The sequence below is a fragment of the Uloborus diversus genome, chromosome 5 (genome assembly GCF_026930045.1).
Source record: "Uloborus diversus isolate 005 chromosome 5, Udiv.v.3.1, whole genome shotgun sequence".
Classification (NCBI taxonomy): domain Eukaryota; kingdom Metazoa; phylum Arthropoda; class Arachnida; order Araneae; family Uloboridae; genus Uloborus; species Uloborus diversus.
In genome coordinates this window covers 4,768,948-4,786,076 of record NC_072735.1, presented here as the reverse complement: position 1 = coordinate 4,786,076, position 17,129 = coordinate 4,768,948, and the positions used below count along the sequence as shown (strand labels likewise).

At 33.4% G+C, this 17,129-nt stretch overlaps 1 protein-coding gene across 1 annotated transcript in view; it reads right to left on the bottom strand.

Moving 5' to 3' along the window:
• Positions 1–17,129, bottom strand: part of LOC129222352 (cell adhesion molecule DSCAML1-like) — a 151,641-nt gene that overhangs the window by 15,056 nt on the left and 119,456 nt on the right. The window contains exons 16-19 of the mRNA XM_054856847.1: positions 15,398–15,635; positions 12,024–12,122; positions 7,492–7,677; positions 5,597–5,890 (exon numbers count right to left, since the gene is read on the bottom strand). Of these exons, the coding sequence (XP_054712822.1) occupies positions 5,597–5,890; positions 7,492–7,677; positions 12,024–12,122; positions 15,398–15,635 (817 nt within the window). The remainder of the gene's footprint in view (positions 1–5,596; positions 5,891–7,491; positions 7,678–12,023; positions 12,123–15,397; positions 15,636–17,129) is intronic.

Below are 17,129 nucleotides of genomic sequence, written 5' to 3'. Positions count from 1 at the left end.
TTAGCGATTTAGAAAAAATAAAAAAGTGCATAAAAATACATGCTCTCTATTACTTGATTGAACGACTACGCAAATACTCTTTTCTTGACTATATTAAAGGTTCTATTTCCTTAAATTGAGCTTTTTAAATTTCCGAACACATATTGAAAAGATTTTAGTTATTCCCATCAATAGTAAATTTTGGAGTCATAGAGATATTTTAAATATGGTTATCTTTTACCAATGTATGGAAAAAAAATGGAAAAAAAAAATAAAAGAAAAACTAGCAGTTATGAATCAGTTCCGTTGATAATTTTATGGTACGAAATATTTTTTCATAAAAGTTTGCCTTCTTTGAAGATATGTATTTAAACAACGTCATATGCGTACAATTTATTACGCAAAATAAAATCTAGTATGGTTATAAATTCCTTTCTGAAACACAGATAGCGCCATATGCTTTTAAACATTCTAAAAATTTTTAGTCCTGAGAACGAGCATAGAAAATTGATGTCACTGTTAAATGTAAGAAAATTGTTGAAATATTTACTTTTGTGTGGTATTTTAATTTTCTTTTCTTGATAAATTTCTTCACATAAATAGCATAATTAATATCATAAATTAACAAGGAAAATTGCTTTTCAGACGTTCAGTACAAGACTATTTTTCTAATACTAGACTAGTGAAAATTATATAATCTTGGAACGAAGTTTTTAGTTGTTACGAATTCTAAGTGCTCATCACCTAGGACCTAAGTGCTATAAATTTTTTAGCAGATTCTCAAGAATTGAGTCAAACCTATTTGTTTGTTTATGTCTAAGGAATACACCTCTTCAAAACCAATTCACCAAATTCCAAGCCACGCTTACTCTTTTGAACACTAGGTGGCAGGGCTGCACGGGGTCACTCAAAACTTCCGGCGGAAGTCTTATTTGTATTGCTTCTTACGACGAATTGCTCTGTTTACGTATCTGTAATTTGATTGAATTTTTTAAATTAATCATGAATTTCAAAGGCGCAAAATTTTCGTAAAAAGAGGGGATGTTGTTCTGCTTTCGGGTACAGCATGAGGACAGGAGCAAATAAGATGTCAGAAATAAAGATGTTCAAATTTCTAAAGGTCCTGATCGTCGAATCAAAGCCAATGCTTTAAAGTGAAAGGATTGAATCTTAATGAATATTGTGTAGTAAACACACTTTGTGCGAGGTATTTACGAGCTGGAAACATTCACCTTAATTTCATCAGCTTTGTATTTTTACTGTAATGTGTGAAGATCTATATTGATCTATATTAAATTGATTATTAGAAAAACTCAACCTGAACAATTTTTTATTTGCTTCCTGCAAAGCTGAAAGTTTCCAGTGTTTTGACGGGTTTCAAACAGTTTGATTTGTGTGATTAAAATAAAGAACCACTATTCATTACCTCATGAGAAAAAAACTTCCCATAGCTCGAACTATCAATAACTCGAACCATTTAGCCCGTCTCTTGGGACTTCGAGTTATTGACGGTACTTTAATATTAGGCGCTCTAATTGTAAACAAATTTAGATATTCGACAATCGGTAAACAAACACATTAATTAAAGTTATAGTATAGTATCATAGTATAGCTATTGGTATTACATTCAAAGCAATTTTAACGCAGGAGAAAGCACTCGGAGATTAAATTTAAATTTTGTTATCTTTCAATTTTTTTTTTATGCCTATCAATCTTGCTACAGAAGCAAGTTGATTAAACAAAAAAAAGTGATGAACAAATATGTAATAAAATATATTTATTATCAAACCTGAAAATTAGGTAGCAACTGTAATAAGTGTGGGTGAACTGAAAAGCTACAACAGGAGAATTGATTGAATATGACACCAAAACTCCCTGTCATAGCCATTCTGTGTGAACATAGTGCAGAAAAGCTTCCATCTTTGAAAAAATAGCTTCAACTTAAGAATAGGAATTACAATTCACAACGTACTTGCAATCCAGTAGATTTGTGATTCTTGAAAGCAGACTTTGTATCAACTTTATTTCTGTTTAGGAGGTATTCATAAATGCTTATCATTGAAATCGCGGTAATAATCGACAAACGAAGACTCGTTTTTTTTTTTTTTTTTCTTATTTCTGTATTTAAAGGATCAGGAAAATCAGATCCGTTGATCGACAATTTTTGAGAATTGCAAAGACTATTATACTCATTTCATGCATTAAAATACGCAAAAGACATGATTCTACCTAGAACTGAAAGAAAACAAAATTGCCTGAACACTGTAAACATCAATCGTTAGCAATAGATTCGCCATCCATCTACTAAAGGATCCGTAAGGTCAAAGCCATTGAAAGATAATTTTTAACAATAACTAAGCTTGTCTTTCTTATTTAATGCATTGAAATACGCGGAAGACATTATTCTGCTCTTTAAAGAAGCACAACAAAATCGCTTTCGCTATGAACATCTATCTCTAGCAATGGAGATTGGCGCTTAACCGGAAATAAGACTCGCTACTTCCGGTCTACGTCAGTGGTTTGTTTGTTTATTTAGGATATTTGGTGAATAGTTGGATCAACGCCTAAACATACAATCACTTTGTGTGATTTTGTGTTCACACAAATCTAATGTGTGATTGAACGTAATACTATTCCCCCCCCCCTTTCAATAAGTAAATATATAAATAAATAAATAAATGGAGGACACATATTCAACAAAAGGGTTTAACGTCTGTTTTGTGTTGGAACATTCAAACAATGAAAATGCTCGTCCATATATTATTGTAAAATAGTAAGTTTTCCTACGTTTCTCTGCAAAAAAAAACTTAAAATACATAAATGATAATCATAATAATCATAATAATAATAATAATAATTAAAATTACTTTTTTATAGTAGAAAACGAGTGTAAGAAAAAATATCGCCATCGTTTATTTAATCTATTTGATATAGTTCTACATTCGATCGATATTGAAAATCACCATACGTTTAGCCTAGATAAAAATGATGAATGCGTCAGAAATGCATAAATACGAAAACATTATGTAACGCAAAGAATTACAGCAATTGAAAGAACTATTTACAAGAATTTATTGCAATTTTCCGGGCAATTATGAAATAATTTCAATCTGTAGATGTTGAGAACAGTGATTAAAACTGATTTCACGTATTTTTCAAAATTCGAAAACTTGAAAGAATACGGAACACATCGCGTACCACCACATGAAACAAAATTAAAAAATAAATAAATAAATAAATAAAAAAATAAATAAAAAATAAATAAATAAATAAACAATTAAAAACAGTATCGCTGAAAAGCAAGGTTTTATGTTGAAATGTTAATTTAGTTTACCCGAAGATCTTACGCGCCTCACAATTTTTTTTTAACTTTTTTAATATTACTGTTTTGTTCTTGTAGTCAAAATTAATAATGTAAACCTGCAGTTTCCTTTTTTATTCTTAACTTTGAAATTTAAAAGATGTACCACCACTAATTACACCGTTTTCCCGCATTCACGCCCAGCTAAGTCAACTTTGTGTAAACTGTATTTTTCGTTAAGCATTGGCAGTTGCTTTTTTTTTTCTTCTAGATTAAAAAATAAATAAACAGTTATCTCTTGTCATTAAGATCGAGCAATCTATTGCCTCGAGCGGTTGCGCTTCTAATTTGGACAATGATTGCCTGAACCATCGAGAGATGGCACCACTTCCTACCTTCATGTCCGTTCTTTCGTAGCTTACGAGGATCTGCTGCATTATCGTAGGTTGCAGCTGTTTAGAAGCCGTAACGCATACGCAAGGACGCACCTCGCATACACTCGATGGATCTTATGCTCTTATCAGGGCCGGATCAAGGAGTCGGAGGCCCTTAGGCATTAGAAGTGATGGGGCCCCCTGGAACCATCGCGAGGTCAGAAAACAGGGGCGGGGGTCTGTAGCGTCTAAAATTTTTCACACCCACCGCGCAAATATATATTTTTATTGAATACAAACAAGGAAGGAGCACCCCCCTCCCCTTTTTTTTGAAGAAAATATAACTTTTTTCTTGTATTTGCAACTTTGATATTTCTCCGGGCCCCTAGGCTACTGCCTACGTTGCCTATTTGGTAATTCGGCCCTGGCTCTTGTGTAGCATCGGACATCGAACCTAATTTTTTTCAATCCGTAGATCAATGACATAATAACTGGACTTCGCACTGTCCAGCTGTTCATTAAAAAACAAGAAGTTCCGTCTAAAACTATACGAGCCTACTTTCCCGTATACCCATACTACTTTCTAGTACCTGATCAATATTCTCAAAAATAGCTAAAATCGCAAATTGTTTCAAACATATTTTTTTAAATATTTTAAGCTAATTTCTAGGAATAAAATATTCCTCACTCATCTAAAAAAATTAGATGCGTAAATAGATGCGCTGTCCTTTTAAATAAAGCAGCTAATACACTTTTTTCCATAAAAAAAAATCTTTAACAGCTTTCAAAACGAAAAAATAATAATTAAAATTAATAAGCTCATTACAAAAAAAAATTGTTTTTTTTTCCCCTGTAGCCAAAAATGTTTTTTTTTTAAAATGAATTAATTAATGCACTTACCAAAATAAATAAAAACAATAAAATGTCAACTTAAAGAAATACTTTTCATTGTCAAAAAAAAAAAAAAAATCGTCTGCGCATATCTTTATGTAGAAACATAAATGACTTCGAGTTTGTTCGCCGAAAACTGAATACCTAAATTAAAACTTTAGCGTAAAAATAAAAACAAATCATATCAACAATAATTATTTCACAGTGAAAACCATAGCTGCGGAGTCGGAGTCAATCTCATTTTGGGATAAAGGAGTCGGAGACGAATATCCAAGAATCGGAGTCAGTCATCTGTCCACCGTGTATAAATTTTTGCCAAAGCTACGAAGTCAGAGTCGAAGTCGGGGAGTCGGAGTCCGATTAATTGTCGGGCGTCGGAGTCGGAGTCAGGTGCCTCTAAATTGTCGGAGTTTGGAGTTTGGCGTCAAAAGCTATTTCCAACAAAATTTGTTTGAAAAAATCCGCCTTCAAGTACGGAATCTACATTGACTTTCAGTTTCCCCGTAGGCGCTAATGTTAAGGGATTTGAACTGTTCAAAATTGAACGGAAAATTGTTCAAATCAAAAAGATATTTTATATACAAGTTTTTCATCAAAAGCTTTTCCCCACAAAGTTTGTTTGAAGCAAATTCGCCTCACAGTTCGGAATTGCCTTAAATTTCCCCGTAGACGCTAATGTTAAGTTTTTTTGAACTGTTCAAAACTGAACAAAAAATAGTTCAAATCAAGAAGTGAAATATGGGAATGAGGTGTCTTCGCCGAGATCTTTCGAACAAAAAAAAGTTTGTTCGAATCGGATTATTCATTCAAAGGTTATTAGGGGGGGGGGCAGACAGACCGACAGACATTTTTTCCCATCTCAATACCCTACTTTCCAATTTCTAATTTTTCGATATTTATTTAATTATTTTATTTATTTTTGACCTTTTTTTTGTTTTTCGCGATATTTTTAAGATGCATTAAGCCTTCTTTCATGCTTTTTATCATCTTTCTCTGACTTTTACTGGGAAAGTAGGCTAAAAACTAGATATGGTTTTACGGATTGTCTTACCTTTTATTGCTGCTAGTGTCGTAAAGGAGTACACTGCTTCCGTTGGTCCAGCTCCGTTACGAGACGTCAACTGGAGATGGTACATAGTGCCAGGTATAAGTCCCGATATCGTGATGCTCTTCTTATTCTGCGATACTCTGTCAGCAAATAAAATCCAGTTCTTCTGATGCTGTTGCTTGTATTTAATTTCAAAATGAGTGATAGGACATCCACCAGGTTTCCAAGAGTTCAATTTAATCGTAACGGAACTAGTGTTTACGCTCAAGAGATCTTCTTTTTCGGGAGGTATTGGTGCTGTAATGAAAGTTGAAAGTCAATTTTGATGTAGAAAAGTACATTTGCAACAAAATAATTGTTCTGGCTCTCGCAGAAAAACTTTCGCAGTCGTAAGCAGAAACATCTGCACAGGTTGCTTTAAGTTTAGATATCAGTTAAGAGTTCCGAAATTTAAGGAATAGTTAACCAGGACAGATGAAACGAGCTTAACATGTCATGATGTTGAATTTAAAGATAGAAAAGAACGTTAACCAATAAAACATGTATGTTGAAAAAAAGGTTGAACTTTTTTTTTCACTGTCGTTTTGTTTTTTGGTTGATTTGACCCCTGGACCAATCTCTCGTAAGTATGACTCTGTACCAACGGATTTACAAATACATTTTTTTGTTGGCTTATAACTATGCTGGTAGCTCGCACGTTATATTTTCCAATAACAGTTTTTACTAACCAAAGGGGAGGGGGGAGGGGAAGAAAATGCTGCATAAAAAATAAAAAAAGACAGTTAGATATAGGGGGAGGTGGGTATTTTAACTTTGCTTTTTTTTTAAATTAAATCTAATAGCACAAAAGAGAAAATGGCGGAAATAAATACGTAATTAACCCCTTCAGTCCGAATTATGAAATAGTAGACCAAAAATGTTGATATTTGGTACACAGTGTACTATAGTAAAGGGTATCTTATAGACAAAATTTTGAGTTTGTAGGAGAAAAATTAAAAGAGTTATGGCACGTCCAATATTCCGGACTTATATTTTTGAAATCAATATTTCATATACGAAAACGATAAAATACCGAACAAACTTCATTACAAAATGTTCTACAAACAATTATAAAACATACTATAAGCATTTGAAGCGATTAATTAAAGATTATATATTTTTAAAAAAATCAGGAAAAAAACCTCGCTTTTCAGATGAAAATCCATGGTTGGAAAAATGAGCCACTCTCTATCTCTCAATCCTTATATATCAGTGTTGTCAATCCCAAAACAAAAAATTATTTCACGGATTATAATATGAAGAATGTAAAGAGTCAACTACAAAAAAATCAACTAATTAAATCAATTATTAAATGATTAGCAGCTGTTTGAAGTGTAACCGGACACCAGGTCTGAAGGGATTAACTGTAGAAAGTGTTCAGTGCAGAAAGTTGTATTACAGTAAAAGCATCACATGTAGATTTCATTTTTAGATATAGACGTTACTCAGTCAAACTTTCTTAGGTACACCGACAGACATTTTTAAGTGCTCTCATACACTGAGAAAAATGAAGTTTTCAAAAATGAGTACATTCATACTTTCCAATTTTCTTGAAACATTTTGTTTCAAATATGAGTACCCATAATTTCAAATACTTTGCTGAAATATTTCATACTTAAAAATGAGTACATAATACTCAGGTTTAAATTTATTACACATTCAAAAATGAGCACAAATACCTCAATAATGAGCACACATGTTGATTTGAGTATTTCAATGTTTCAAATTTGAATACCACGTAGTCGGAGCCATTTTGAATCACGGTATGCTCAAATTTGAGTACCTTTTCGTCAATTTTGAAATTGTTGTTTTTAGAGTGTATACGATTTTAATGATGTTTTTGCATTTCTGATACTTACTTCTGCCGTTTGTTGTTGCTTTTACAATGTCGCTTTGCACTCCATTGTCGCTCATTGATGTGATGTAGAAATCATAACTAGAGCCGCAACGGAGATTTTCGATCGTATGTGTCGTTACATCACCGAATACTTCTTCATTTTTCCACGATCCATAGTCCAACGAAATTTTGTAATGAATTACATATCCTGGAACAGAAAGCAAGAAATTTTATTCCAACCAACAGACTATGTGTTAATAGCTCACCGTAAAAAAAAAGTAAAATAAAATAAAAATAAATAAATAATTTGAATTCTGAAAATTTGAATTCAAATTATGTTTTTCGCAATCACGAGTTGCCACACGACCCTACTCATTGGAGTAATTGTGTTTAGAAATAGCGCCTGGTTTCCGAACTTATCGTGGGCGGTTACGTGTGTTTAGTGGTGTGTGAAGGAGCATGTGCGCCCGTGTGTATGCTTGTGTGTGTGCTTAGACTGTGTGCCTGTGTGTGAATTTGTACGTCTGAGAGTGTGTATGCGTATGAGCGTGCGTGTGTGTAGGACATGCACACCACCGACCAGGAGCATCGGATTCCGGGGAACAGTGCTCAGGACCAGAGACCGGTGGGCGGTGGTGCAGCAGAGGCCTCTGGTCCGAGCTGAAAAAGGAACCAAACACCACTGATGGTGAAGTGAGAACAATAAGCAGTCGTGATTGCTCAAAAAAAATCCAAAACGTTACTGGTTATTTTAGTGGAGCGTTGCGAGATTTCACAGGTTTTCACCTATTTCCCTGTATCATTGCAAAAAAGTTTCCTGAAAAGCGACAAGTTGCGCTTTTCAATGTTGTGAAATATAATATTTTTAGCTTTCAGTTGAAATATTGACTGAACGTGTTTATTAAGTGGCTTAGGTTCAATTACGGCCCGTCCAGAGTGACTAAGCTCTCAGTAAGAGCCAAAGGGTCACTGGATAGGTGCAACGTTTCAAGGCAGGAATTGTAGGTCAGGGATATTATATGTTCTTCGATTTCGATTCCGAGTTACAACTGACTACAACTGTATTTTATGTCGAGGACTGCATACTAAGTGCCTTGCCTCCATTATTTTTTTATACCGATAGATGGCAGCACCATCACCGGATCGAACAGTTAATGAGAATTTAGAACTAGACCAAGAGCTAATAGCAACCTGGTGCTAGCACCCCCAGAAGTATCGTTTCACTTGGAGGACATTGAGACCACGAGCATATTTAACGTCGCCCAGTCCCCTTTAATGACGACGGTGGGTCTTCGACCATCGAGGTTCGAACTCAGGACCCTCCGGCCCCGAATCCGACACTCTACCGATCGGGCTACCACGGCCCATGATATGTTCTTACTTGCAAATCTCTCTTAGCTGTGCCATGAATACCCTAATGCTTCTGAATCTTTCTCGGAAAATCAGGAAGGTTCTAATCAATACCACTTAATTTTTTCCAGAAGAGTCCCGAGATATGACCCGACTTATAACAGGAGTGATTTCTCAATTCTTCAGAAAGGTGTCTGACTGATACCGGTTTTCACAAGAAATGTTAGTGGCAAAAATTGGGCACATTAGCTGCCTATTATTTTTCAGGAGCATTTCTGAATCATTTTTTCAGTGCATTATAAAGCTTAAGAATTACAGGGTGATCAGCAATTAACCAGCTGATATTAAAAATGTATTTCTAGAAAACTACTGATTCAAAAAATTCTACTTAAGTTCTAAAAAAAAAGTACAATGCATGGGAATTTGTTTGATCCATTGTTCGATTTGTTTTTCATCTCTAGCTGCAATTTGGCACAAACGAATAGCAAAATTCTGCATCACTCGCTGAAGGGTCGAAGTTTTAATGTTTTTCCAATAACTGTCTGAATCGAAGTTTCCCGTTCTTCGATGCTCTTCGGGGTATCTAGCGTAAACTTTATCTTTGATATAACCCCACAAAAACAAATCGCAGTGATTCAAGTCAGGAGAATAGGATGCCCAATTAATTCCAATATGTTTCGCTTTTTTGTACCATAAAGTCAAAATCCGCTCATCAAAGTGCTTTTGAAGCATATCAAGATCTTCATTGAGACGATGAAGTGGTGCGTAGTCTTGCATGAAACGCATGCTTTTGAAATTCGGCTCACTTTGAACTACTAGAATGAACTGATTTCTTAAAATGTCCACATATCATTCAGAAGTGAGTCTGTTTGCCTATCTCAAGCTTAAACTCAGCCGCAAACTTTCTTTGTGTCACAATTGGGCTGTTGTTCGAATAATACATTCGAACCATGAAACTGCGCTTAGAAACGCTATATCTCGACATTTTCACTGAAAAATGAACAACAAAAGACCACTCAAAGAGACTGCGCAAAGAAAATTCGCCCACGCACTGAATTTAAAACCGCCAAGTTTGGACTTATACGCCGAACAGTTTTCGAGAAACTAAGATTTCTTTTCAAAGCGTTAACTATTGGTCACCCTGTATTACTAGCTATTTTAGCACTAATAATACAGTTGGCTCTCTGTTTAACGACGGCTTTTCACGGTCCCAGATGGTCCACTATAATGTTAAAAGCATTCTGTTTAAGGACGCTTTCTACTTAAGGACGATTTTTTGTGGTCCCTTGAAAGTCGTTAAACAGAGAGCCAACTGTACCAATATAATATAGATAATATGAGGCAGTGAGAAGCAAAGGGGTGTAAGTGTCAAATTAATTTTTTTGAAGATAACCAGTACAATTGATATGGTAACCTCTCCTTTATAATGGGACAATATATAGTACTAGTAGTACTGGTAGGTGCTGCGATACAGCCAGAATTAGAAAAAAAAAATTGAAAGTCTACCAAGGATCTGAACTTTGAATGCATTTTACATAAAACTTTAAATCATCCACTTACACCACTTTGCCTCCCGCTCTTCATATATGAACATTGATATTCTCTCATAGTAGAAATGGTAATTATAAGGATTATTATTTCAAAAGGTATGGCTAAATCAAGTTATTTTCAAGTTTCTCAGACTTTTACTCTTTTAAGCTTTCGATACAAGTGGAAACTGCAGTCAAAACTGAAAAACAAAAACGATACATAAAATAATAAATAAGTGGCATTGAATTTATCCGAGAATATGCATAACTTAACAATAAGATGTCAGAATATATGAATGATTTAAAGTTATGATTCTTAGATTTACAAAATTCCAAGTAAATGATTCAAAATTTTGTATTTTAAAAGACAGAGCGAAGCCAAAATTAATCCTTTTGAAATGCAAATGGTATAAAACTAAATTTTTGTTTTGATAATACGATTTATAAATAATTCAGTTCTCAATTCTTTAAGATAAGAAGATTTCAAATCATATTGAGTTGCTGAATAATTTAAAGCTTGATAAATTTCACAATCATTGAACTAGAGAGCAAGTATTTTAATTTAAAATATGTGTTTTTTTTCATGTCCATTTTATAAAATGATATGATTTAGCTTTCAATATTTTGACTGCAAAATTAAATTACAGCATGATATAAAGATATAAATCCGAATATTTATAAACATGGTTAGTAAATCTCAATACATAATATTGTCGATGCTTTAGAAAAGAAATGCCTTTCGTTCAGATAATATGGTAATAATAATGACGTTACTTGAACTTTTAAATTCCGTCAGAATTACTTTTGTTAAGAAAATATTACTATTTCGGCATTCTTCAAAGATGGCATGAAACTAAATGTAATTGATGATACAAAAAAACGAAGAAACAGATGCTAATGCATTATTTTGTAATCTCAGTTTACCATGAAAAAAAAATCATAAGAACAATACATTTGCTCTTAAGAGTAAACGATTACTTACCATCTTATAGATTTTGTTTCTTTAAAGTATCTCAGAAAATATTTTCTTAATGCAACGTAATGATACCACACAGTTGTAAAAGATTATTTGCAACCTTTTACTCTGCATGGTAGTCACGAACTTTTGCAATGAAATTTAAAACTAACCAATGTTTATTTTATTCCAAAATCATTATAATGGCTGAAGGATAAAAATAATAGTTTTCTATAAATCCAAATTCAAAAATTGACATACTAGCTGTAAGAGCTACAATAAGTGATTTTAAATGTATTAAAACAAGAAACTGTTTTTAAAAGATAAAAGTGGAATTGATATATTTTTTTTTTAAATTTCTTTACCGCTTTGAAACAACACCAAAAAAAAAAAAAAAAATAGTTTTACTAAAACTAAGATCAAAAATCCTAGTATAACATGAACGCTGAAATAAAGTATTATTTTTTTGCTGCGGAAATACCAAGAAACTCCAACTATTTCGAAAATAAATGCTTTTTTGAATGCTCGGAACAACATCCATAAAATGGGAAAAGAAACGAAACTTCTCTTCCAAAAGTACAAGACACCTTGTCAAAGTGTTTGAAGCGTTGGAGGAGAGGGGAAAATGGAAAAGGGGCAATTCCAGGATCTTCAACAGACCGTAAAAACGAGAAAATATGGCGTGTATTTCACTACATCTTTTATTTACGCAGAACTCACCGGTTGAAGCCGTGCTATCGCCAGATTCCTTCTTCCACTTTAGAGTGACGGATGATGACGTCACGCCCAAAATTTCCAAAGAAGAAGGTCGTGGAGGATCTGAAAAAAAAAAAAAAAAAAAAAAAAAAAAAATATATATATATATATATATATATATATATATATATATATATATATATATATATATATATATATATATATATATATATATATATATATATATATATATATATATATATATATATATATATATATATATATATATATATATATTGTACAGGTGTGAATATATATTGAGAAATACAAAGAAATATTGACACATTACGTAGAAACAATATTCGAAGTTTAGTTAAAGATGTAGAAAGACGCTTCTAGTTCGCTGTACCGGGACCTGGCTTTTGACCAGCTGACCTTCTATAGAAGAATATATGTATACAGTCGAGTCCCGACTTACGCGAGGGATGCGTTCCAAGACTCCTCGAGTAAGTCGAAATTTCGCGTTGTGGAAAAATATGTGTATACAAATTTTTTAGAAGTATACCAAATTCTTTTAGACACTTATGAACACTAACAAACTGCTTTAAAGCATTCCTCAACTAGACACTACAGTTTCTTACATAAAAAAACTGAACTTTTACTGCATTTGAAAAATAAAAAACTATTTTATTCAAGATGAAATACTAAGATGCACAAAATGAATGATCAACGGAAGGTAAAGACATAAAATAAAACAACACGGCATGCACAGTATTTAGCAACAATAAAATGTTGCACTATAATAGTACTGTACAGTATACAGTAACATATGTATTAGTACGCATGGAAGAATCACTCATATTTATTGTCGTGCTACCGTCGACGTTTTGTAGTTGTTCAAGCATCTAGAGAATGTTAGCTCCCTCCCCCCCCCTTTTTTTTTAAACAGAAACTTCCTTTTTCTTCCCATTTTCACGAAAGTTAGATGAAGTGTAATGGTACCACGAAGGTACCATTTATATTTCATAACTATAATATTTCAAATGAAAAAATTAAATAAATGAATGATACTGAATGACTAACAACGCGATACGTAGACTGGTTTGATGTGGAAACTTTCGCTGTAAGTGATGCAATAGTATTCACGAAATCAATGTTTAGTGGCTATTAATAAAGCCGATACTTCCTTCTAAAAAATTCGTATTATAGACGAAAAATTCGCGTTAGCTCTAAAATTCGTAACTCGTGAAAAATTCGCGTTATTGCCATTTCGCGTAAGTCGAATAGCGTTGTAGCGGGAGTCGACTGTATATGTATATGTGTGTGTGTGTGTGTGTGTGTGTGTTTATATAAATATAAATACATTAGAGTCGTTCAAGAGAGATTATCTACCTTCACTTCAACCCTCATTTTGTACGCTGTAATATCGCACTAGTAGGCAAAGAGCACGAAAAAAAGAAAAGCACGAACAATTTCCCACTTTGAAATATATGCTCAACAATTCCGTAAAATGCGTTTCTCTGCCAATGTAGTATTAATGCTGGGGAGACAACCGGCCTAGACAGAAGTTACTCAGCGGTTAACAACCTTTTTTGATTTGCGAACATTTTCCACACATGGTACAACTTTAGAGAATCCCTTGTGCACTAAGTACTAAATGACAAGGCCCCTCACACGCAGTAAAATGTTGGAGACATTTTTTTAGAAATAAAATTAATAATTGCAAAATGTAGAAATACACACAAGCTACAAGCTAAAATGATAGTTAACAAATTATTAGAAAACAAATTAAATGGAACAAACCCAAATATAATTCTTTAAGTTTCAGACCACTTTGAAAAAAAAATCTTAATAGACAAAGAACAAAGAATTTTAGTTTAGGTTTCCTTTCCTTCTGCATTTATCCGCAGAAATTCATTTTTCCAATGGAAACTTTCTCAAAAAAAAAGGGGGTAATAGAATTTAAAGATTATTTTTCTGTCACAAAATTAATTTAATTCGTAACGCTCAGTGGCGCAGAGAAGGGGGGGGGGTGAATTTACCCCCAAAGAAATTAGTCTTAATATAAATGCAAATTCTAATACAGTAGTTTTTGCATATGAAAAGCCAATTTTGGTTTAAAAAAACCCTTCAAATGTTATTTTTGATTTAAAAAAAACCTCGAGAAGGTACTTTTGATTTGAAAAAAACCCTTCAGAAGGTATTTTTCATCAAAAAAAAACCCCCTCCTGAAAATATTTTTGATCAAGAAAAAAAAAAACAAAAGGTATTTCAGGCTGCACTATTGGTAACGCTAAATAAGTCAATTAAGAAACGATCTTTGAAACTATCTTTTATGCACAATGTCTTAGATTAACAAAATGATCTTTTTTCTTCCAGTAAAATCTAGTTGTTTAATGAGGATACACTGTGTACATAAATTTTTTCAAGTGATGAAGAAATTATTTTCCTTATGCTAAAATGCGGAATAAAATGCTTAGTTTTTTTTTATTTTATTTTATTTTTCAAAAATAATAGAAACGGCTGACATTAACTCTAATTATTAAAAAAACGGTAAATTTTACCTACAAAAATATATTTATACTGACTTATTACAAGAGAGTTTTTCTGTGAAACTTTCACGAGTTCCTTTTTTCTTAATATAGCACAAATTTTAATTTTTTAATGCCGTAAAATATTTTACTACGATTTAAATCACAGCAACTAACAGCAGCGCCATTGTACTCATTGTGTCACTCGTATTTTCGGCGAAGTACAAGAGAAGCACAATATCTCTTTCGTCGCACTCAAATGGTAAAAAATTAAACATGGAAAATTAGATAAAGATGTTTCGAATGTTCTCATTTTCTTCATGTAATATTTCTACCAAGTTCAATTGAATTTTCTTTTCAAGCGGAGAAAATTGAAGTATTGCCATGTTGTCATCTAAATACATTTCGTTCAAAAGTTTAACTTTTTCGGCATGGGCTCAATTCTATCTTTCTCAACAAAAAGGTAAAGACCTTGTAATAATGACAGACTTAATCTTTAAATTTTAAAAAACATAATGTCAGCAAGTCTTCTAACATTTGTATTTGAAAAGTATCTAATGTGCAAAAGACAAATTTAATAAACAATAAACGCTTGAACTGGATATTTTATCTCAAACAAACATAATAGATCTCTGCTATTACAAAATTATTTTCGCGAACCCTCAGGGGTTCGTGCACCACCGGTTGGGAAACAATGTACTAGATAAATATAATAGTTAATGCTTTATTTCGAAAATCTTATACTGATTTATTTTCAGTTTCACATCAAAGTGTTACGTATGTTAAAGTAATTGAAAAAACAAAGTTGTCGGTTATTTCTGTCTGTGAAATGAAGTAGAATATAATTTTCTTTTTCAGAAACCCTACCTTCTTTCAGAGTTTCCGTTTCAACATCATCAGATGGAGGACCAGCACCTTTACTGTTGTAAGCCTGTACTCGTATGAGGTACTTGGTTTGCTTTTGCAGATTAGTTAAAATTCTTTCTTCTCTGAAATGTTCTGTGTCTTCTAAGGTCTTATAGACGTATTTATCGGCAGAATCTTTCGCTTTGTAACCAACGTAATAACCTTTTATTTTTCCAAATTGCAATGAGGAGTCTGGGGGCTAAAAAGCAAAATAGAAATTTCCAGATTATTTTGTTAAATTACTTACCATATGATATCGAAATCTCTTATAAACACGATAATAACAATTAATACAGATAAATAGGTACATGTACGAGGGGGGACCCAAAAGTAACCGGATTTTTGTTCTGAAATATTTATATATTAGTTTATTCACAAAATTTCTTTTGTCTCTTTCAAAGTGTTCACTCTTAGATGCAATACACTTGTTAATTCTTTTTTTCCACTGTTAGAAGCTCCCCTGGAACTTTTGAGCTTTGATCATGTTCAGTGCCCGTTGCGAAGCAATTTTTACAGCCTCTACATCATCAAAACGCTTCGATTTCAGAATTTTTTTCATCCTCGGGAACAAAAAAAGATCACAGGGGGCTTGTTCTGGCGAATACGGGGGTCGAGGAACGACTGGCCACCCCTGCGAGGCCAAGTAGCGGTTAGTAGTAAAGGCTAAGTGTACGGGGGCGTTATCAGGGTGAAAGAACCATTCTTCTGATCGCCCGCACGAGCACCAACTCACTCTTGTTTCTTCTAAAGTTTCGTCAATCGTAAAACGACGACTCTCGTTGATTTTTTGGAGGATTTTTTCAATGTTTTCATCATTTCGAGACGTTGTAGGGCGCTCAGAGCGAGCATGATCTTCAACATTCATGCTACAACGTTTAAAGCGTCCAAACCCCTCGAAAACTTGTGTACAGCTCATAGCATCGTTGTTGAAAGCTTATTGAAGCATTTGGTAAGCTATTCCGCTGCCGACTTTTAGAGCAGGAAGCAAAATTTCAAGCTTACAGTTTGTTCTTTTTAATCTGACATAATGAGCTCGCAGGCGGAGAGCAACAACACCTGAGATAACCAACACTACGACCAGACGTTATCAACTAAACTGACGCCACTTGTACGGCTGGTTTGTGAAGGTCTCTACTTGAGCCATCTAGCTGAAGAACACTCTACTACATCTAGGATTGGCACCGCACCATTAGTACGTTTTCTTTTGGGTCCCCCCTCGTATAATGAAGCCTGTGTGGTAAAGCAATCCATTAGTAATAACATTTCGCTAACATTTCATTTAAGAAAAGCTTATTGTGAACTTAAAAGTATTATAGTAATGAATAACTATTCACTATAGCAATAGGATAGTTATTTTAATTAGGTTTTTAATTGAAATAAATTTTGAATGTCAGACGATATTTTACACTATTCATTTTTAATACATCTATGCCTACGACGGGTATATCACGTCTCAATAAAATATCGTCACCTCAGAGCAACAGTAAGGTATCTTAGTGTTATTTCTGTGTTTAGATATCTTACTGTTGCTCTGAGTCAACGATATATGCATCTAGAATAGAAAGTGAATTTAGACAGTGCCAACTGTCGGCATATTCTGGAACTATTTTTCCCTTTACCAAACATAATTCCATTACCTGACGATATTCTGGTGAAATATCAAGTCGTTCTGATCAGTAACTTTTCAGAAAGA